Source organism: Mesocricetus auratus, unplaced genomic scaffold (assembly GCF_017639785.1).
Source record: "Mesocricetus auratus isolate SY011 unplaced genomic scaffold, BCM_Maur_2.0 Super-Scaffold_15014, whole genome shotgun sequence".
Lineage (NCBI taxonomy): Eukaryota > Metazoa > Chordata > Mammalia > Rodentia > Cricetidae > Mesocricetus > Mesocricetus auratus.
In genome coordinates this window covers 16451853-16473393 of record NW_024429186.1, presented here as the reverse complement: position 1 = coordinate 16473393, position 21541 = coordinate 16451853, and the positions used below count along the sequence as shown (strand labels likewise).

General features: G+C 52.3%; 1 protein-coding gene across 2 annotated transcripts in view; it reads right to left on the bottom strand.

The window, feature by feature from the left end:
• The window catches only part of Itpk1 (inositol-tetrakisphosphate 1-kinase), a 134246-nt gene that overhangs the window by 12631 nt on the left and 100074 nt on the right, over positions 1-21541 (bottom strand). For both annotated transcript variants that reach the window (XM_013112223.3, XM_005068385.4), the window contains exons 5-7: positions 7276-7374; positions 6807-6847; positions 3108-3273 (exon numbers count right to left, since the gene is read on the bottom strand). In XM_013112223.3, coding sequence (XP_012967677.1) covers positions 3108-3273; positions 6807-6847; positions 7276-7374 — 306 coding nt within the window. The remainder of the gene's footprint in view (positions 1-3107; positions 3274-6806; positions 6848-7275; positions 7375-21541) is intronic.

The following is a 21541-nucleotide window of genomic DNA, read 5'->3' as shown; positions in this document are numbered from 1 at the left end:
GTGAGCAGCTTCCAGCCTCTGCCTGTCATCAAAAGAGTCTGGGGGGTGAGGAGGCTGAGACGGGGAGGGGCCTGGCTGCACCCAAGGGGCCTGGCTCCTTAGGAAGCCTTAAGGGAGTTGGTCCTGCCAGTAGACTGGGGGGCATGGGCTTTGTTTCTTTCTTTCTTTTTTGGGGGGGCTTGTTTCTTAACCTTAGCAGCAAGGCTCTTGCTCCCTGATAATTTGGGAGACCCAGCAAAGGACCGCTGCAGGACCAGTCCTCCCTAACTCAGCATGGGGGCCACCCCCAACTTCTGATCTGAGTGGGGGCCAAGGGGATAGTCACCAGGTGGTTTTGCTCTCAGAGATAAAAAAAAAAGAGAGACTCAAAAGGAAAGTGAATGACTAGACTGGCTCAGACAACTCAGCCTTGGTGTTGAGTCCCCCATCTTTCCCTATGGTGTATGCTCCCACCCTGTCACTGAAAACCACCTCGACAGAGGGTACCTGCAGCTTACCTGCTTGGCCCTCCTCACAGGGCTCTCTCACCCCGCCCCTACAAACCTGGTGTCCCAGTATTTGCCTTTGCCCCCTGAAGCCGTCATCTCCAATAAAACCGCCCTCCAGATATGTCTCCCCTGTGTTACTCCTCACTAGAACACACATTGCTCATGAGCCTGCCTGGCTGTCTCCTGGCGGGTCCTCTGGCTTACCACCCAGGGTGAGTCTCTGACATGTTCAATAAAAGCAGCGTTTATGACTTCAGGCTTCCTGGAGTCAGCTCAACAAACTACAGACCCAGGTTACCTGCATACGCTGTCTCCTTGGAGAGCGTGGCCTTACCCTCTCATTTGCATATCGTTTTCACCCTGCCATAGCATCAAATGTCTGGGACAACCCTGGAAACACTTAGTCACCCTTTCAAAGAAGCAAGACGTACCTCTCTTTTATGTACCCCTAGGACCAGGAGGAAGAGGGGGAGTAGAGTCCTTATACAAAGCTAGGAGTCCAAGGCAATATGGCGTCAAAGTCAAGATACAGGGTGAAAGAGCATCAGGAAGAAGGAGCCAAGAGCCGGGAGAGTGTGTGCCACAGGCAGGGAACATGAGCACATCCATTGTACGTTCCTCAGTGGCTCTCTCAGTGAGAACTCCTTGGGTTCCAGCCCAGGCACTGTAAGGAGCCACCCGTTACATAAGCTGCACAGCTGACTTGGGACATTGACATGTGAAGGGCAGAAAGGCACATGAGAATCTAAGGAGAACAGGAGTTGTGGTGTGAAGATGTTCTTCTTGTCTCCATCTCTGGTCCAGAACAACCCCAAGCCAGGAGACCTGACCCCCAAGGTGGACATGGGAAGCTGAAGGGCCTGCCACCCTATGGGGCATGGCTAGGAGGTTCAGTTGGTCTCTGGAAAGAAGTCAGAGCCCCAAAGCCCTCTTCCCAACTCGTCAGGAGAAAGGGCTGCTGGAGCCTGGGGTCTTCTTCTTGGTCGGGCAAAGAAGATGCAGCCCTAGGCTGGAACCGTGCCACTTCCGGGTCAGATAGACACACTGAAAGTCACTCCGATCCCCAGCCCACCTCCGAATGTCATGCCTCAGGGCGCTTCGTGGCCTAGAAACAGTCACAAGAGAAGACTCACTGACAGGTTCTTGCCTTCATCATTCCTGGCTCCCAGTGCCAAGGCGGAAACTGCTCTAGTGCTTTACAACCAGGAAGAAAGGGGAGGAGGCAGTGAACAAACACGCCTTTGTGGGAGTAAGAAAGGAGACGGGAGCCAAATTCATTCAGAGATGAAATGATCTGGAGAAGAGTGAGGAGCATGTCATAATCAAGGCGTAACTCTGTGTGTGTGTGTGTGTGTGTGTGTGTGTGTGTGTGTGTGTGTGTGTGTGTGTGTGTGTGTAGGGGTACTGGGGATGGAGCTGGGACCCCTTCAGCTAAGAAATACTCTGATAGGCAAGTAAATGCTTTGTGAAAACCTTAGTCTCCTCTGTCCCACAGCCTGCAAGAGTACAGGTGGTACAAGAGACAGTGTCAGGATGGGACTGTCCCTAACTACCTGGTCCCAGCAAAGAAATGAAGCTGCTAAGTGCCTGCCCCTACTGAGCTAATGGAAAGGGAATCAACCAAGGGGAAAAGGCTCAGAGGGGACAACAGGAAGAGATGCTGCAACAGGCCTGGAAGGGATGGCGACAGGCAGTCCCAGGAACAGGGCCTTCCAGGGGTCTTGAGGAAGGTTCTGCTTGCTTGGCCCGGAGCTGGCTGAGGCTTCAGGGGTAGCTTTTTCCTTCCAGACAGAGACAAGCCTCATCAGGGAAGCTATGCTGTTTCTAAAGGCATTGTCCTGACCCACAAAACTTGGGGAAACTGCCTTAAAGGGGCCTGAGGACCTCCAGAACATTCTCTTGAGCAGCTCCAGTGTCAGCACATCTGTAACTGAATGGCTCCAAACGGTGGTGTCAGGACGGATGGAAGTGAGCATAGAGTTCAGGGTGCTCTCCAGAGGGTCCCCTCCAAGGACCTCAGGGCAACAAGTCATGCAATACCTCTATTGTGTGACATCTAAGGGACACCAGGGGATGGTCACTGCAGCATGGCAGGAGTGATTATGCCCACTGGGACTTGCCTGAGGCCCTCTGCAGGGACCTTTGTGACTCAGCAGCTCTGCCTGCTTTGAAAACCCCTATAGACCTTGACAGCTGTGGAAGCCGCAGGTAATTCAGACTGGGGGTCCCCTTCTGGAAAGCGGAAGCTCCAGGCAAGGCTGCCATGCAGAGCAGTAGCGGTCACCTCCCTCCCTCCCTTTCCAAACCCACTATGGCGTATGCCTGAGTGTCATCACTGGGTGGGTCCAGGGAACTTCTTGGGGGATAGGACGCTTCCAGAAACTTGCTGGAGTTGGCAGTGGCTCTGAAGGCGGGAGCCCCACAGTGCCTTATGGCACATGGTCTCTCATTGGTTCTTCAGGACCTTTTAATCCACCTATTGGATACAACTTTTCAACTGAGGTCATCTCTCCCTAGCCCAGAAATAACAAGGGATACCACAGGACAGACACCGGGTATCCATTCTGGCTCTGCCCCGGGGTCTGGCACAGAGTGACAATACCAGGGACAGTGAGTTACCTGACGTGCCCGCAGAGAAGTTCTTGAGTGAGGGCCTCTGGACCACCGTGTAGGACTCGCCCACCACAAACACCTTGTAAAGTACAGCGTTGTGGTTGATGAAGCTCTGCACCACACAAGGGGGCTGGATGGCATTCAGGCCCTCCTGGTTGAACACAATGGCCATCTGGAGAAACAAAGACCCAAGGCTCCGTTAGAGTCCATCATCAGCTCGCAGTCTCCAACACGGTGGCTTGTCACTTTCCTGGGCACCCATCACGACCTCTCCCTGGCCCTATGAGGAAGAGCTGGTGCCCACGACGGACAGAGGTGAGCATGTACTCCACGAAGTCCAAGGTCACCCCCCAGAGGCCCCTCCAGGATCCTCAGGGACAATGAGTCCTTCTCTGAGGACTCCCAAGCAAGAGGCCAGGTGAGTAGCGCAGTGGACAGCCACACCTGTGAACTGAGGCGCTCGTGCTGTGGGGGGTGGGGCTGGTGGTGGGAAATCCACGGGGTCTGCTGTGAAAACCTCCTGAGGGCTTTATTAACTCCTTCCGGGGAATGGGGTCCCCTAGGTTGGGTGCTCGGGCACAAAGACCCAGGAGGGAAAGGCAGGAAGCAGGCGCTAGGGGCCAGAGTCAGAGTTGCCTCTTGTCACAACATCGCTGCCAGCACTGGGTCCCCCGGAGTCATCCCACAGCGCCTGAGATGGGCACACTGTCACACCTCTGCAGATACAGGAACGGAGTCAGCAAGTAATCCATAGGCAAGGGAGCGGCTGACTTGGAACTGGGTCTGCCTGGCACCTCACCATGCCCTCTCACAGTCACGTGATACTCAGCAAACTAGAATACGACTTTATCCTGGTCTTTAGCTCCTCGAGGGACAACCATGCTGAAGGAGACTCTGATGGGGGCTGAGTGTGTAGGGGCAGAGCAACTGTGCCCTCTCCTGTTCCACCACAAGGCTGGGGCTGGAGTCTGTCATGACCAGCCCTGAGGGTGATGGGACCAAGGGGTTGCGCCTGCCCACCTGAAGTGGTGGCTTGAGCTAGGTCACTACATGGCCAGGAAAGAGCCCAGGCACACTCTGGCTGCTAAGAAGGGCTAATGGGTCTGGACAGATGGCCCCCTGAGCCAACTGTAACCCTTGTATCTGCCATCAAGGACACTCACTGCTTTGTGCCTGGAGCTCAGCTGGGCACGACAAGCTAAAATCCAAGCCATGTGGGAAACCAGTGTGAAACCAGCGTGCGCTAGGGTGAGGGTGTCAAGAGATGATCTCTCAAGCTTCTCACAAGCATGAGGGAATGGGAAGCAGCAAAGAGCACGGGTTCTGGGGAACCCCCAACAAGCTGAAGCCTCGGCGCTACACATGCTACACGGCACAGAAGAGTCAAAGTCCTGCTTTCTTTGCTGTAAGCAGTGTCTGCCGGCAAACGCAGCCATGGGGCTTTGCTGAGCTGTGGGTTATCCTTTACGTGTGAAGAAGTGACGGGCTGCCCCGTGGGACTCATGTGTGCGCATTGGCTTACACATGCACAGGGATTCCAGGTCCACAGAAGCAAACAGGTCGGTGAGGGCTGGCAATGAAGCTGGATCACCAGGCTGGGATATTGTAGGGAGTGATTTTACATATCCGTAAGCGCTGTCCCGGGTACGTAGAACGTACGGGGTAAATAGAGCAAAGGGGAGGAGACTCTCTCTCTTTGGGTTTCGGTTTCAACCTGGAGAGCAGCGTAGGGACCTTTGGTTCTCAGATTTCTTGGCTTTTCACGTAAGTGATTTCTCTTTCAATAAATATCATAGGACATCCCTAAATTTGTGTAGTTTAATATTCTGCTTCAGGATATCAGTGAGGACCCCATGAAAAGCTCCCTGGTCACTATCTATGGTCCTCTACATGCAGAGTCATCTCCATCCTCACTGTCCTTGACGTCACTGGATACCCCTAAAAGAGGAGGCGCTGGTCCCCAACCCTGCTACTCCACAGAAGATATTCTCTGAAGTGACAAACTTCCTGCCCCCCACATGCAGTGAGGCTTCATGTGTCCAAGGATGAGGTGTACATGGCTGGTGCTGGGATTGCAACAGAGGACACGATGACCTCATTGGAGGGTGATGACCACACCTAGGGATTGAATGGCAGTGACTCAGCAGGGGCCTGCCCCCCCCGTTTGAATCCATAAATCCCATCCCAGAGCAGCTGTTCCCATAATCAAATAATCACCATGGGCCAGGCTCCATGGCAAGCTACACAGTCACCCCCTCACCCCCTAGCTGTCAAATCCCCAATTATAAATGCGGGCAGATGCTCAGAGAGGCATGGCAATGGCCTGGAGGTGCACAGCAGTAGTGCTGGCTCTGTGCTATCCCAAAGCTGCGTCCCCTGTCCCCTGACACAGGCTGCTAAAACACTGGAACAGAGGAGCTAGTGGGTGATGACAGGGAACAGCGTTATGGCCACTCTAGAGCCTGCCTGCCCGCTCCCTGGCTTACTCATGAGCTGCACCTCAGGGTGCTGCAGCAGCTGGGAGTCCAGGCAGCCAGGATATCCCCACATGGCTATTGACCTGAGCAGACAGTTGACCTAGCAGCTGGTGATGACTTCCTTTCTGTGGCAGGGCCACCCCTAGTGTTCTGACACTGTTTATAGACATTTCCCCCATAAACATCTGCCAAGAGATGAGAATGACCTAGATCTGGTAAGTCATGGCATCTGGCTTCCATTTTTAGCCTTCTCCCGGGAGCCCTTCTGACTGCAGGGCTAGCCAGGTGGGTTTTCCCCACAGGGCCACTCAGCTCACCCTTGAGAATGTGGGACCTTGGCGGCTAAGACTACAGGGACCCAAGGGTCCCCTGCATGGCCACTGCCCTTCTTGCCCGGAGTCCTCACATACTTCGTGTCCCATTGTCCCCAAAGCATTGTCTCTCCAGAGACTCTGCCCTGGCACCAGGGCTCCTTGTCACCAGGTAGGGAGGGCACCCTTGCAAACGGAAGGGCTTCAGCACATCAAAGGTACGGGATCACATCGAAGGTACGGGATCTCATCGAAGGTGCGGGATCTCATGAAAACTGCTCTCCAGAGGCTCTCTGGGAGTCCAGCCAGCACCTATCACTGATGGACCCATGGCCAGAAAACCAAGGACACATCAGCCTGGTGTGACTTCTGTGGGCTCCGCTACAAACTGCACGTGTGTGTCTCCCAAATACATACGTGGAGGACCTTAGCCCCAGTGTGAAGACTCTTGCACTTACACGTGGTTAGGCTGGGATGAGATCTCAAGGGTGGGTCCCTCTTGAGAGCCCTCACGAGGGTTCACTCTCTCCCCTCACACATGTCTGCACACATGCAAAGCAGACTTGAGGAAGCACCAAGAGGGTGGCCAATGGTATGCTCTTACCAGAACCAGTTTGGGGCCCTCTGAGCTGGGAGAAGATTTGTCTGCTGTGTAAGCTGCCAGTTGGAAGCCTCATCCCAGGCAGACTAAGTCAGGGTCTAAGGTGGGGAAGGCAGTCTTAGGAATAGGGACAGGAAGTGGGGTGACGTGGGAGACAGGACAGAGCCACAGCGGTTCTTCTTCTGACCTATACCCCCAAGGTGTCCATACCCAGATCGGGACAGCAAGCAGCAGCAGGCGTGGCTGTAGCAACAGAACTTAGCAGGGCCCCAGCGAGAGCAATGGTGGTGCACGGATAGCGACGGCTTCCACTCACCTCATGAGAGTTGGTGCCATGAGCCACTCTGGTTTTGCAAACTATGTGGGGAGACAGAGAAGCAGAGAGGAATTAACAGGGCTGGTAACCACAAGGCCAGATGAGGGGGACAGGGACTCCCTGGGTAGGAACCCCCCATCTAAATATTAACCAGGCCCAGCCTTGTTACTGGGGTGGTATGGAACTTTTAAAGATGCCTTCAGCAAAAGACATAAAGGACTGGTGGGGACTAAGGGGATGACAGTTGCTGTGTCAAATAGTGTCTGTGCTCAGGGTAACAAGGGCAGATGTCCCTGGGCCAGGTAGGAGGAGCCCCGCCCCCCAAACTGCAAGGACCCTCTCGAGGTATGGGTAGAGGTGGGATCCAGGGCTATGTAATTGCTTCTAGCAAGCTTAAATCTAGGGGAGCTGTAAATGTTCCCCCCTCCCACAGTAGTGACGTCCACCCTGGGGTTTACAGCGTACGTACTGAAGGGGAAGGCCAGGCCGTTCTGCTCCAGCAGCCTCATGGTGTCATCCCCACACAGACTCGTGAGCTCCATGAAGGGCGGCGAGCAGATCCTGTCATCTAGGGCAGAGGAAGTCTGGTGAGCACACTCCTCCAGAGCCACCCACCGCACCTACCTCCAGCGCCCAGCTCTGAGGTCTCCCGACTCTACAGCCCTATGTGTACAATAAGCACGGCGTAGTTGTCCACGTTTTCTGTCAATATAAAATCCCTGAGCCTAGCCTTTAATGGCTGAACCGTCGTCTCTCCAGCCCTCTGTCAGTATAAAAAATTCTTACACGCTAACTGGAAAATGTGAGGAGCAATGAGAGCTCCCGGTTTTGCAGCTATAATTACTACATTCTTAGCCTTTGAGTCTATGTTTACACACAGAGCGCTATCTAACAGAACGCCATCTTGCACACCGAAGGTTAACCTGATGCACTGCTATCACCTCCTTAGCCTGGCAGCTCCCCACCCCCATCTGCATCTTGGTTTCACGAGAATCACAATGTCACATGATTAGCTCTGAGCTCAGGCTCTGCGTTGTGCTGATGGCATCCTATCTATCCTCTATAGCCTGCAAAGTCACTCTCCAAGGAGGAAAGATGGAAGAAGGCTATCCCCTCACACAGATGCATCAGGCTCCCTCCTCAACTAATCTTTCAGCTCTCCCCGTACCTCTTGAGAGCCAAGCTCACACCTGCTATACCCGCTGGTCTCAGAAGGTGTGGCTGCTGTTGTCTTTGATGCTCACCTTGTGAGCTTTCTGTTTTGTTTTTTGTGTTTTATTTGTGTATGTGGAACAGGGCGTGCACATGCTATGGTGCGTGTTTGTGGAGGTCAGAGAACAACTTGCCAGAGTTGGTTCTCTCCTTCCATTATTACGTGGGTCCTGGGGATCGAACTCAGGTCTTTAGGCTTGGTGGCAGGCACCTGTTCCTGATGAGCCATTTCATTGCCCCGCCCCTACAATGAGTTCCAACACTACTGAACTGGGGGCAAAGCCATGGAAGATGACTAGCATACTATGCATACTTCCTGATAGTTCTGTTGGCAGGCCAGGTCAGGACAAAGCAGATTACTGGTGGGAAAGCAATTGTATTCTTAATCCCTAGTGATTATTCAGTTACTGGTTTGCTATTGTTGCTTCTTGTCATAGTTCCCATCCCTGAAAGACCATGAGCGTCAGGAGGTGGGACCATCCTGCACTGGGCACAGGGACTTAGAAAGGCTGAGTGTTCATGGGGCAAGGGCAGCCCACTACCCTCAGACTTGAAAACCCAGTCCAAAGCCAACCAGCAAGTGCTGTCCCAGAGCATCTGGCCACTGGCCCATCAACATGTTAAATCAAGATCCAGCCTCACCTTCCTCGTGAAAAACACCACCACGGGACACATTAAGAGCGCCTTAATCTCCCTTCTCAGCTCATTCTCCTTAGGCAAAGTCCAAACTCCAAGTAGGCACAATAGTTTGGGGCTGCAGTTTCTTGGGGAGGGGTCTGGAGCCATCCTTTGTAGACTGTCCCAATCACTCATGTGCCTTTCCTTTTATCCAGTGTTGTATAACAGATGCTCAGGAACAGCACTTCCCAAGATCACACTACAGTTCCAAGAGCAGGATGGAGAGCAGGCTGACCTCATGGTCCAGCAGAAGGGATGGCAGGAAAATCAGGTGGGGACATGCGAGCCGCAGGCCCAACTGCATAGCTATTAGGGCTATTCCCAATGAGGCCCAGGTCTGCATTCCACCCAGAGCCACAGACCGGGCAGGAAGGCTTGTGAGTGGCCAGCAGGCTCTGTTGAGGGAGGATGAAGACTGCACAGGAGGCTTCGTGCCTCAGAGTGCAGCCCCTGCAGCCCAGGGGTGTGATGCTCACACCTCTGACCCAGGACTTGGCCCCTCCTCTCTTTCAGGAAGACTCAGAGGCTGCTGGGATCCTACCAGCCATTTCCTGTGAGACAGCCCAGACTCCCGTCACCAGAGCTTGCAGAGCTGGGTGGCCAGCCTGACCTTTTGATACTGGCTTCTGAGACCAGCATCTGCCCCGCCATGGCCCATTCAGGTTTCTTATGGCAACATCTCCATAAACTCTTGTTCTGGGTCAGACACAGTCCCACATAGTCACTCACTGCGGTAATTTCAATGTTATTGGCCCCCATAAGGGCATAGAGAGTGGCACTATTAGGAGGTGTGGCTTTGTTGGAATAGGTGTGGTCCCATACCCAGGAGTACTCATAACTCACTGAATTCAGAAAGAATTCAGTGAGTTATTTTTGAGAACATTGGACTCAGTGAGTTATTTTTGAGAGAGAGGTGGGGGGGAGGGAGTGAGTGAGGAATGGAGGGAGGGAGGGAGGGAGGGAGGGAGGGAGGGAGGGAGGGAGGGAGGGAGGGAGAGGGGACAGACAGACAGACATGAACTTGGGGTGGGGAGATGGATGGGGATAGATCTGGGAGGAGTTAGGCGAGGAGTAGGGGATGGATATGATCAAAATATATTGTAAGAATTTTCAAGTAATTAAGTGTTTAATTGATTATCAATTAACTGTTTTTAAAGAACTGCCCACTGAAAGCCCAATCCATGTTCCCTGAACAGCATGATCCCCAACTCTGTAGCAAGTCTCCCAAGATGGCTGCTTCAACATATGTACATGGAAGCCAAGGCAACTCTTCACACCCTAGAAACCCTCACCCATCACAGATCCAGACTCCATCTCCTTCAGCCACCCACAGTCCAAAAGGGAGCAATTCACACATTTTAACTTGTGTGTCCTGCTGAGGCTCTCGAGTTCCTGGCTCTTCATTGCAGCAGGGTCTCAAGCTGAGCTGTCCCTGTGCCCAGCACCCATGCCACTGCATACTCAGGAGCCAGTCTGGCTATAAGATTGGCTGTCGTGTCCCCAAATACATGTCTCCCTTAAAACAAGTCCAAAGTGCAAGACTAGGGACACTTCTGGGTGAGCTGGTATACGCCTATCAGTCTTTGGAGGATGGTGAGTTCAAGGCTGCCTGGGATACACCTGTCTCACAAAGGTGTGGTAATGCTTGAGGTGCCTCAGTGGGGAAGGACTCTTGCCACCTAGCCTAACTCCTACAGTACGATCCCTGGAGCCACATGGTGGAGGAAGAGAACTGATGATACCCCACAAGCTGTCCTCTGACCTCCACACATGTGCTGTGGCATGTATGTGCATGTATGCGTGCACACACAATAAACTGATACCCCACAAGCTGTCCTCTGACCTCCACATGTGCTGTGGCATGTATGTGCATGTATGCGCACACACACAATAAATAAGTATAATTGTTCAAAAGGGGCAATGACAATTGTAGTCTGTTGTCACAACTGTTCTATTCACTATAGGATTACAATTTATTCTTCATTATATGTAAATTATAAATTACACTTTCATGGTGCTGGGGACTGAACCTGGGAACACACAAATGCTCATTTCTCTGCGTATGTCAGAATGCACTGCAGGTGTGTGTGAGTAGGGAGAAACCACAGTGAACACCATGTTCAGCACTGTCTGAGGTTTCAGCCGTATACTGGGGGTGTTAGAATGCATCTTCCGTGGGTTTGGGACTGAGCGAGGGGCGGCTGGATAGTATGACAGAAGTTGGAATCCATGCCATCACCTCAACAGATGTTTTTAAAACCCATTTGAGGTGCTGGAGAGACGGGCTGCATAAGAGCACTGGCTGCCCTTGCAGAGGGCCAGGTTCAATTCCCAGCACTTACACAGTGGCTCACAACCATCTGTGACTCCACTTCCAGGGGACCCAGGGCTCTTCCGACCTCCACAGGCACCAGGCATGCATGTGGTACAAAAGGTATATATGCAGGAAAATGCTCACAACACATACAAAGAAAAGCTAACAAAAGCATTTGGTAATGTAAAAATATCAGTGCACAAAATGCAGCAGGGGTTTCTTTACCCAGAACTGAGCCTGAGGTGAGGGCAGAGAAAGGATGAGCCCATCTCTCCCCAGAGGGGTTTGGAGTCCAGATGAAGGACACAGACAAGACATTTCCTGAGGACAGGCCACATCCAGCACTGGAAAGATCAGACCCTCTGCCTTTCAGAACTCTTGAATAGATAGGAAGGGAGCCTGGGGAGCTAGAGGGACCAAGAAAGAGGGACACTGCTACCTAATGATGCTGAGTTCATTTATCCAACTTGGAGATGGCCATCCACACCCTGAACTGCAGACCTCTGCAAAACTGCTGCCTGTCCTATGCCTCCTCTTGGGAGGGGACACCAGGACCAAGGCTGTACCAATGCCACAGTCAGGAGGGGCTTCTATAATAAGCTTGGGTCCAGCTGCCAACTTGTCACCAGGAGACCAGTCTTGAGTGAACGCAGTCCTAAGCCTGCAGACACCAGAGAGGATCCATCCCCCGCTGTCCTGCTCTGGTCCCTGTAGCCAGAGTCATCCAGCGCACCTGTGAAACTACAGTGGCCTAGAAACCATTACTGTTTGCATTTTGGCTCCATCCACCACAGCAAAAGGATAGCCTCCACTAAATACAGCACCAGACGAAGCAGTGGTGCCCAGGTACAGCAGGAGGGCTGGGAGGAAACACGACACCTAAGGGGAGTGCTGAGGTATTCCTGGAGGGGGGGGGTATGCACACGACCAATATGAGGGAGAGCCTAGCTGAACAGAGACAGGGAGGCACAGTAATGGGCTAGTCTGACAGAAACGTCTCTCAGGCAGAAGGATGTTCCTGGGACCAGTTCAGCAGGTGAACACAGATCCGCCCTGCTAAGCGGGATGTGAGGATGGTTCCAGGCCCTGCGCTACCAGGGCAAGAGTCTCGTTGCCCACCACCTCGGATCCCGAAGATGTATCAGCTGCCCGTGGAAGTGAAAGCGTCAGCAGAGGCTCTCCTGGCTCAGCCATGAGAAGTGCAGGGTGGCCTCGCCAGTGGTTCTTTTCCCTAATGTGAGGACAGGGTAAAAACATTTGGTAAGTCTGTGCTGGGAGCTGGAGAGGCTATTTCTGGCTCTGGGAGGAAGGGTACTGTTGTTGCTTTATCTGTCATCTTATTTCTGGACGGGATTGTTAAGAGGCTTTTTTTCGGGTACATGGTGGGTTGTCTTCCTCTAAGAGCTGCAACATCAGCCCCTGACCCACTCACTAGTTGCGTCTTTGGCAGATGACTGACCGAGCTGAGCTGGGTTGGTAGGAGCATGCAGCCAGTGCCCAGCCGAGGAGACGCACAGCAGGAAGAGCAGACGCGGTCTGAGTCACGGCCGTTCATTGGTCCATCAACAGCTCCCAGGGCATGTCCGGTATCCAAGTTCAAGGGCTCATCTCTCATTGGCTTTTCTCAGTGTATTTTTGTTCTCATCTCCATAGTTTGTCTTTTACGTACATGAATTTTTCTTTTTTTCATTTTTGCTTTTAGAGAATACTGCTCCAATCCTTATGATCTCATATCCCTGGCTGTTGACTGGTGAACCCCCCACCCCCAACTTATAGTGATCATTTTCTACCACAGCCAGCTTCAGGGACATCTCTCCTGCATGTGGCTCTTACTTGTGCCAAATTGTTTCCACAGGCTGAATTCCCAGGAGTGAGGTCTGGGGGTCCACAGGAATGGTCTTTTCATTGGTTCTTCTCCATTGTGTCCCCAAAGGGCTGCAGTACTATCCTGGGGCACCAACAATGAATGACCATGCCTTCCCAGCCATGGCTGGTCCCCGATTCAGGCAGTGCCTTTATGAAAGGACAGGATGAGAAGTGTGAAGTATTCCTTGTCCTCTGTGATCATTCTGAGGCTACCAGGTCTGATATGGGGTGAGGCTGGGACAGAGACCTCAGGTAGGACATGATGTACCCTATAGGTCCAAGGAGGAGCCAGGCCACCCAAGTTTGCATCCTGGCTCCACCTCTCACCTACCATGAGTCCATCTGAAACTTTACTGCTGTGTGCCTCAGTTTCCCTCCAATGAGGTCAAGACAAAAGTGGTACTCACTCCCCTCCCCATCACGGAGAGAATGCATTTTTACATTACAAAAGGGACATGGGTTCACCTCTTGAAACTGTTAAGGGTATGGCTCAGTTCTACTGCCTGGCTTGGGGGGGCAGCCTGTTGCCTCACTGGGAGAGAAAGAGGGGCCCTGCTTCAAGTCCTGGTGAGTACATACCAAGAACTAGTTGTAGCATCATTACTCTGTGTGTGTGTGTGTGTGTGTGTGTGGTGTGTGTGTGTGTGTGTCCGTCCCCACATGTGCACACACAGTGCTGGCGACAGACAGAATCATGTCTTCCTCGGTGACTTTCCACCTTATTTTTTGAGACAGGTCTCTCTTTGAATTTGAAACTCACCAAGTCAATTAGACCGACAGACCAGCAAGCTCCAGGGATTCCCCCGTCCTCACCTCCTGCCCCCAGGATTGGAGTTAAGGCTGCACACTGCGTGTCTGCTTTTATATGGGTGTTAGGATCTGACCGCCTCGTGCTTGTGAAACACCCCCCCCCCTTTACAAACTGAGCCTCCTCTCCAGCCCTGGTTGCTGTGTCATCACCACCCCAGGCTGCAGCGGGACAGCTGCAGGAGTGAGCCACATTGGAGGTGTTCAGCAAGGTGGGTCAAATGCTGACTAAGGCCCCAGTGCAGGGACAGTGGCTATGCTAAGCACTGTCATCTGCGGTGCTCACAACCAGGAGACTGGAGGCAAAGCCATCTCCGAGAGGAGATCCCTCCAAATAAAATGTGACCTGAGGCCCCAGAGCCAGCCCTATTACCACCACCAGCGGTGCACCTAGGCAGGGCACCACATTTCTCTCTTATCTGGCCCCCCTCATCTGCAAGATGGGACAATTACGTCACTCATCTCTTTCCCCCTGAAGGGACACAGGAGGCTACATCGATGCCGGCATTTGGAAACTGTCAAGAGGGTAGCTAGCCCTGCTGCAATGTGATAGCACCCTCTAGAGGGCATCTGGGATGCCCCACTCCAGGTCACTCAGCACCAACCATAGCCTCTAGACCTGCTCTTCTAGGACAAAAGAAAGGGCTGCCATGATGGTCCCAGCAGCACCGGGACTTCTTCCCAACTGCCCCTAGGCTTTCCTGGAATTTGTAATCAGGAAGTTGTCCCCTGTGACCACCACCCATAACCATCTTCTTTCCACACAATCCTCTGCCCCAAACCTGGGGTTCCCTGGCATCTCACGCTTGCTATTGTATGTTTTTCATAGGCGGAGACCCCAACTCACTTCTCAAGCTCTCCTTACTGGGGTGGCTCACACTAAAGGATGGTGCCCAGGTCCTGGAGATCACATAGAAGCCCCAATCCTGTCAGCTCAGGACTGTAGGAGAGAGGGTCTCTTTAATGAGGTATCCAGGTAAAATGAGGTCACTGGTGTCCTTACAAGAGGAGAGCTGAGCATGGTGACACAAACCTGCAACCCCAGCTCTTCAGAGGGTTGAGACAGACGGGTTACAAGCTCAAGAGACCCTGCCTCAAAATAAAAAAAAGCGCTGAGGTGCCAAATGATAAGCGTGCATGCTATCCTGATAACTGTTCCCTATACAAGCAGTCTCTATAAGTTCCAAGAGGGCAACTGACTGGGGTCACTTGGAGCCACTAGGGGATGAAGGGACATTCCACAGTGGCCACAGCTGCTGCTCTGCTCTCTAAGGATTCAGAGGCCCTGAGGCCTCCTTGGCCCATCACCCTACCTACTGACTGCTACAGCCCAACTTGGCCCCTTGGCTACAGGTAAGCTACCATGGGGGGGGATGCCACTACAGCTGAGGTGGCAGGACCACAGGAAACAAATATCCAGGGTGTGACATTTCCCAGCAGGGGCCAGTGTGGCCTGAGGAAGCATGGCACAGGCAGCTGGATGAAAGGTTTGCCTCCAGACCAAGCTGGTGACCTGACTCCTTCTCCGGGAGCAGCTATTTGCACCCGGAATGTTCAGAGTCCAGGAGTGAAGGAGCCAGACACCGGCTGGGACAGAGCCAGACATTCCCGAACCCCGACCAGCTGCTGAAAATGTGGATTAGCTCAGTGGCAGCTGTCCCCGCTGATTTACAGTCCCGCTAGACCCTAGTGGGGCTCCCCCCCCCCGCTTCAATTCCCAAACTGCTGCAGCCCCCGTGTTTCCAAGACACATAAAACAATGCTTGGAGTGCTGTCTCTGCAGGATGAGTCCAGGAAGCAGAGATGTTAGCTAGGCCCCATCACAGAGACCATGCTCGCACTGGAGAAATTGTATTTTTAAACAGTTTCCTCTATTCCAAGGGGATCCTAAACAGTCAGTGAAAAAAAAAGAGAGTAACAACCCTTTTCTCAACCCCAGAGAAGGGGAACCTCTATGGATGATTCATTCAAGCAGAAATACAAATGGTCAAAAGCACAGGGAGACGTGCTGAGCCTGCCTAACTATGTGGCATTAAGATGAGATGGACGGCTGGGTGTTGGTGGCTCGCGCCTTTAATCCCAGCACTCGGGAGGCAGAGGCAGGCGGATCTCTGTGAGTTCGAGGCCAGCCTGGTCTACAAGAGCGAGTTCCAGGACAGGCTCCAAAGCCACAGAGAAACCCTGTCTAGAAAAGAACAACAACAACAAAAGATGAGATGGATGTCTTCTACCCTAGACGGGCTGGTGTGACAGACACGAACTGCTCCAGGGTAATACAGCAAGATCCACCAGTGTGAGCATGCTTGGAATATTCCAGAAAGAAAGAAATCCCGCCTCTGGGGATAAATTTTTACATAAATATGCAGAGACATAATTAAAAACAGACATATACACACACAAGTCCAAACAAAATTGGATAACCCTATGCACCCAAATAATCAAATAAAAAAAATAAACAAGCAAATAAGTAAATAAGTGATGACTGGCTGGTCAAATGCTGGAATATTACACTGTTCAGAAAAAGGTAGGTCCACTCTCCCTCATTTTTAACACTGACTCAGAAACATGGCAAAGTAGATATGAAGAGGGTGCAGGTTGTAGCAGCATATGTGAGTGTAAGCAGCTTCTGCTTATTTTTAAAATGTGCATAGATTTCACATATTCCTGCAAAGCATGGAGAGGCTCTAGAATGATGGATTTCAAACTGGTGAGTGTTTGCTTTTGAAGACCAGTTAGGGCTGAAGAGATGGCTTAGAGGTTAAGAGCATTGGCTGCTCTAGAAGACTCAGGTTTGATTCTCAGCACCCATATGTCGGCTCACAACTCTCTGTAACTCCAAACACCCATACATAAAGTAAACTAACTGATTAAAAAAATATTTGAGTCAGCAGCAAGGTGGGGCCTGCAGGCTGATAAACAACTCAAGAGAAAGTGCCATCTACTGCTAGAAGTGTGGAGCCCTTTGGGGGCACCCAGTCTGGGATTTACAAGTAGATTGGGTGGAGCAGGTCTTTTACTTCTAGTGGAGGAGCTAGGTACAACCACACAGATGACTAGACGGTCTCATAATAGGAGGCACATCACAAATCGCTTACCACTCCTGAAATACAAAGTACCAGTGCATCTTATGATTGGTGAAAGCTCATACTGCCCCGGACTGAAAATGTAAACCTGTGCTGTCATCACGGCTGAGAAGTGTCACTGCCAAGGAAACCCGCCACTCAACGTATCTGACACTTTCCTCTGCTGGGGCTTCAAGAGGTACCAAATGGATTAGAGAGGTGCAGTGCTGGAATTTCATGAGGCAGCTCGGCAGGGATCGCAGCAAATGCGGCTGTCGTGAGCCGTGGTGGTGCTGCGAAGGCGGGGTTTGGGAAGCAAGTGTCTGCACCTTCATCCACCACACAAATAACCCGCTTTTTTCAATGGCCCTGAGTTCTTTAGCGACTCCATCTTCCTTAACCAAAACTCTCAAATGCCCTCTTTTCTGGCTAGACTGTTGGTATTTAAAAATCTTTCAACTCTGCTTTCCGTTTTCAAGTCTTGACATAATCCACTCCTGCAAGGCCTCAGTCCTTAACATGGGGAACGCAGAAGGGTTACAGCCAGCCTTTGGTTCCTGTTGGACCTGGGCGGCAGTGGAAGCTGCTAAGGACAGTGACTCCTCCTCCCCCCCTCCCCCGCTGGCCTGAAAAGGCACAGGTTGGCCCTGACGGTGGTAGTGGCCAGCCTGAGGCCATGCTTCCAGGTGATCTGCATACAGTGTACTCTGGCCTCAGGGCCAAAGCCCTGTTCTCTCAGCAGTAAAACAATCAGGGTTACGTTCCAATAACCAAAGGGCTGAGATTTGGTAATCATCCACTTTTAGAGCATCTAGTGGACATCTGGGACCTTCTCTGGTCAGTTACCTCCTATCCTTAGGAGGCACTCACTTCTGGGAACACTGCCAGTTGGCAGGGCCCCATAACAGAGTCACCAGCACCAAAGCCTCTATGGCACTATCAGCCACAGAGGTAGGCAGGCATGTAGGAGCCAGAGTGCCATTAGGTTTGGTTAGGAGCCAGGACCAGGAACCCTGGCTAACAGTCTAAACCTAGACAACACAGGTCCCATCCCAGACTTGCCTCTGGTCGTCCCGGGACCCTGAGTCATCCAGCTGAATCTACCCAGGTACACTCATCTCTAAAGTGGGCAACCTTCCTCATAGAGTTATCTTGGGAAGAGCCACCAGGACATACAGGAAGCCAAGTGACTGCCTGAAGCATGGGTCAGAGAAGGGGGGTGGTGGTAGCTCTCCTAGGACTGACAGCCACACCCCTACCCACAACACCCATCTCCTCTTTGTGGAGCCACTCTTCCAGAGCTCGAAGCAACATTCTTTTCTTTCCTCTTGGTGTCAAGATTACTCAATTTCAATTCTGCTTCCAGACCGCCTCCAAGATGAACCATGATTAAATTCCCATAAAACCACAAGCACAGAGGATTGCCTGCCCCATGCACATCCCTCCCTGGGGAGGTCGGTGTCCGGGACAGACCATCTGTCACCTCCCCGGTCCATGGGGGAGGTTACGGGAAAAGGAGGGCAGGAAGGTCAACCTCACCCTGAAATCCTCAGAGTCCTAGACCTTGTCCTTTTCCCAAGACCCTTCATATCAGCTATCCCTGAGGACGAGGACACAAACCCATGCTATCCAGTGACCCTCAGATGCTTCTCACATATGGCTTCAGCCAAGTAGGAAACTGGCTAGAGCCATGCCTATAATTGCTCAGCCTGGTGCAGCAGAGCCAAGCCTTGGCTTTGGGGCTTGTGTCTCTGGACTCTGGCCTTGCGTGGCACAGTGGGTTCCTGTGAGAACTGGCCTTCAAATGCATGCAAAGCAAATTATGGTTTGTCATCGTGGCCTCCTCCCCAGCTTCCCGAGACCTGCACCAGGCAGTGTTATGTTTCTGGGAGCTTCCACCTCTAGTCTAGGCTAGGATGAGGCTCAGGGTTGCCTGTGCCTCTGCCTGAGGGATGGGAGTGGTGGTGGATATGGGCACAGGTACAGGCATGTCACCAAGTGACTATCTCCAAGGAGCAGTTATATGAATGAGTCCTGGGCAAGGCTCTGGGTGTGTCATGAAGAAACCTCCTAGCTTCATGCTCTCAAGTGATTGCATCAAGGGGGACTGCTGTTGAGCTCAAGGGCAGAGGCCACACCCCACCCCAGCCAGGGGCCCAATGGCCATTCCAAATGCCACTCACCCATGGGAAAGGCAGGCTTCCCAAGGAGGGGCTCACATTTCTGGTGTGACCTGGCAGGTGACTAGCGTTCCCTCGGATTCCTGTTAGACCTCCTTTCCAGGTGATAGCTTGTGGATTTCAGCAGAGCAAACAGCTGCCCAGACTTATTTCCCCACTCCCTTATAGCTCAGCATAAAGCTAGCTCTGGCCATCGGGGGAACAGTATCTTGCAGCTTCCAGAATCTTCTGAAAGATAAGTAGGGGCTGTTCCCTTTCGCCTGTTCCCCATCCTAAGAGCCAGATCTCGGAATGTGATGGCTAAAGGTTCAGCCAACACTGTGGACCAGGAGGGCCATGCTATCAGAGAATGAGGTTCTGAAAGCTACTGGGTGCTGATCCTCTGGGCACAGGACAAGGGAAACCCCATTTTGCTTATGCTTTGCTGCCATAGCAACTTACACACTGACTGAGGGTTTGAGTCAGGCAGATGTAAGGCAGAGAATGGGTCCTGCTTCCCTTCCTGGCCCTGGGAATATGAGGCTGTCATGTGTTCTGACAGCTGATACTCCCTGTTACCCTGATACTCAAGGGGGTATTTCTCCTGGAGAGTGTTCTGATGGTAATAATGAAGGCCATATCAGCATGGACACTGACCTAGATACCATGTAATTCTTGGGGGCACCTTCCCCGTGGGCCACAGCCATCTTCCCTAGTCCAGAAAAGTCAAGCAACTCTACAGCAACCTCTCCTGGCTCTGGCTTCCCTGAAGGCTGGGTTCTCGGAGAACAGGGAGGGCCCCCTCAGCCTGAGGGTGCTGGAAGCTCAGGAAAGGCTAGGCAAGCCCTTCTCTCTACACAAAAGCCCTGTCGCTTGGATTGCTATAATTATCTGAGGGAATTTCGGGGGTAATTATAGCCTTTTAAAGCATGCCTGAAAAGGGATGTGTACCTCCAAGGAAAAGCCGGGCTTGGGGCACAGGCACAAGGATGCACTTCCCAAGAAGGGTCCCTGCACCTGCAGAGGGGCTGGAGAGATACAGCAGGGGGCCTATCAGGGCACTACTACTGTGGAACTGTCCCCCGTTTGCAGGAAAAGGCCCAGGTCCTCTGCCTTCCTGGAAGAATACAAGTTGGCTTGGTGCAGACAATAGGGAAAATTCTGGGTGCAGCAACTGAAGCCTCCCCCCCAATACTTCCTGCCAGCCCCAAATCATTTGTGCTTTAGGGTTCGATCAATGGTTCTCACAAGCCCTGGCAGTCCAGGCCCTGCCTGGAAGGACCTACATAAATCCCCTTATCCTGCAGCTTCTAGAAGACAATGCCTGGAACTGTGGTTCCGGATCCAGCAAAATGGCTTCTGCCTGGCGTCTTCCCTCCACGGGCATGTCCTCAGCCCCCCAAACCTGTGCTGATGTGAGCCATTGTCAAAAAGGTCATAGGACACAGGGGGTGGCTGTTAAAAACTGCTTCTGGCCATATCTATACCAGTCTGTTGAGAATCTCATCTCACTCACAAGAGCACAACATGAAAAAAAAAAAAAAAAAAGAAGTCCCCATCCTCCTTTCCAGCCTGGCGTTCTCAAGGCCCTTCACAAGCCACCACTTGGCAGCTTTCTGCAATGCCCTCACCACCATGCTCACCTGCAGGCTGGCATCCTCAGTGCTTGCCTATCCTAGCTGCCCACCCAGGAGCTCCTTCTCCACAGGCACCCAGGGAAGGGGTCCCTAGCAAGTGCGGAGCCCTCCCACAGTCCTCTGAGTCAGCTTGCCTCGCTCCCACTCCAGAAAAGACTCTTAGGGCCCACAGCTCCATGTATGAGGCTGTAGTCCAGTGGTTCTCAACCTTCCTAATGCTGTGGCCCTTTAATACACTTCCCTCATGTTGTGGCGACCACCCCTCTCCCCGCCACAAGATAATTTTTGTTGCTACTGTGTTACTGTAATTTTGCTACTGTTATGAATCGTAATGTAAATATCTGTGTTTTCCTATGGTCTTAGATGACCCCTGTGAAAGGGTGTTCGGACCCCAAAGGGGTGTCGACCCACAGGCTGAGAAATGCTGCTGAAATAAAAAAGAAGACGGAGCTTCCTGAGGTCAGGAAGGCCAGGTCTAATGTTAGCCTCAGCGCAGTTCTGGGCAGATGAGCCCACTGCTGGCCATTCTAGACCTTTTGCCCGCTGAAGCCCTGCTCAGAAGGGTGAACTGCCATTTACAAAGAAGCCCCCCTCCGCCTTCCATCTTAGACAGGGTCATAGGCAACAACTACAATAGAAACCAGTGTTGAATGAAGTCTAGGAAATGAGCTATGAATCAACAGTTCCCATGCTCCTCAGATGCCCTAAAAGCACAAGCAAATAGACCCCCATCCTGTAGGTACAGTAGGGATGTCCCAGGAATCAGCGTTTGTGTCTAAGAATAGCAAGGTCCACCTAGGGCCTAGATACCCCAGTTACCTGAGCCCTGGGTTCCCTTTGGAACACACCCACACATCTTAGTCTTCACTGCTCCACTGTAGGACCACATTGTCTGCAACCACCCAGCAGCCAGCCAGCAGGCCCACTACCTCCTGTGCAGGCTTTGGCGGCTCTTGACCACAAGGTGCATGTCACACACACACCAGCCCTGATTTCCCAC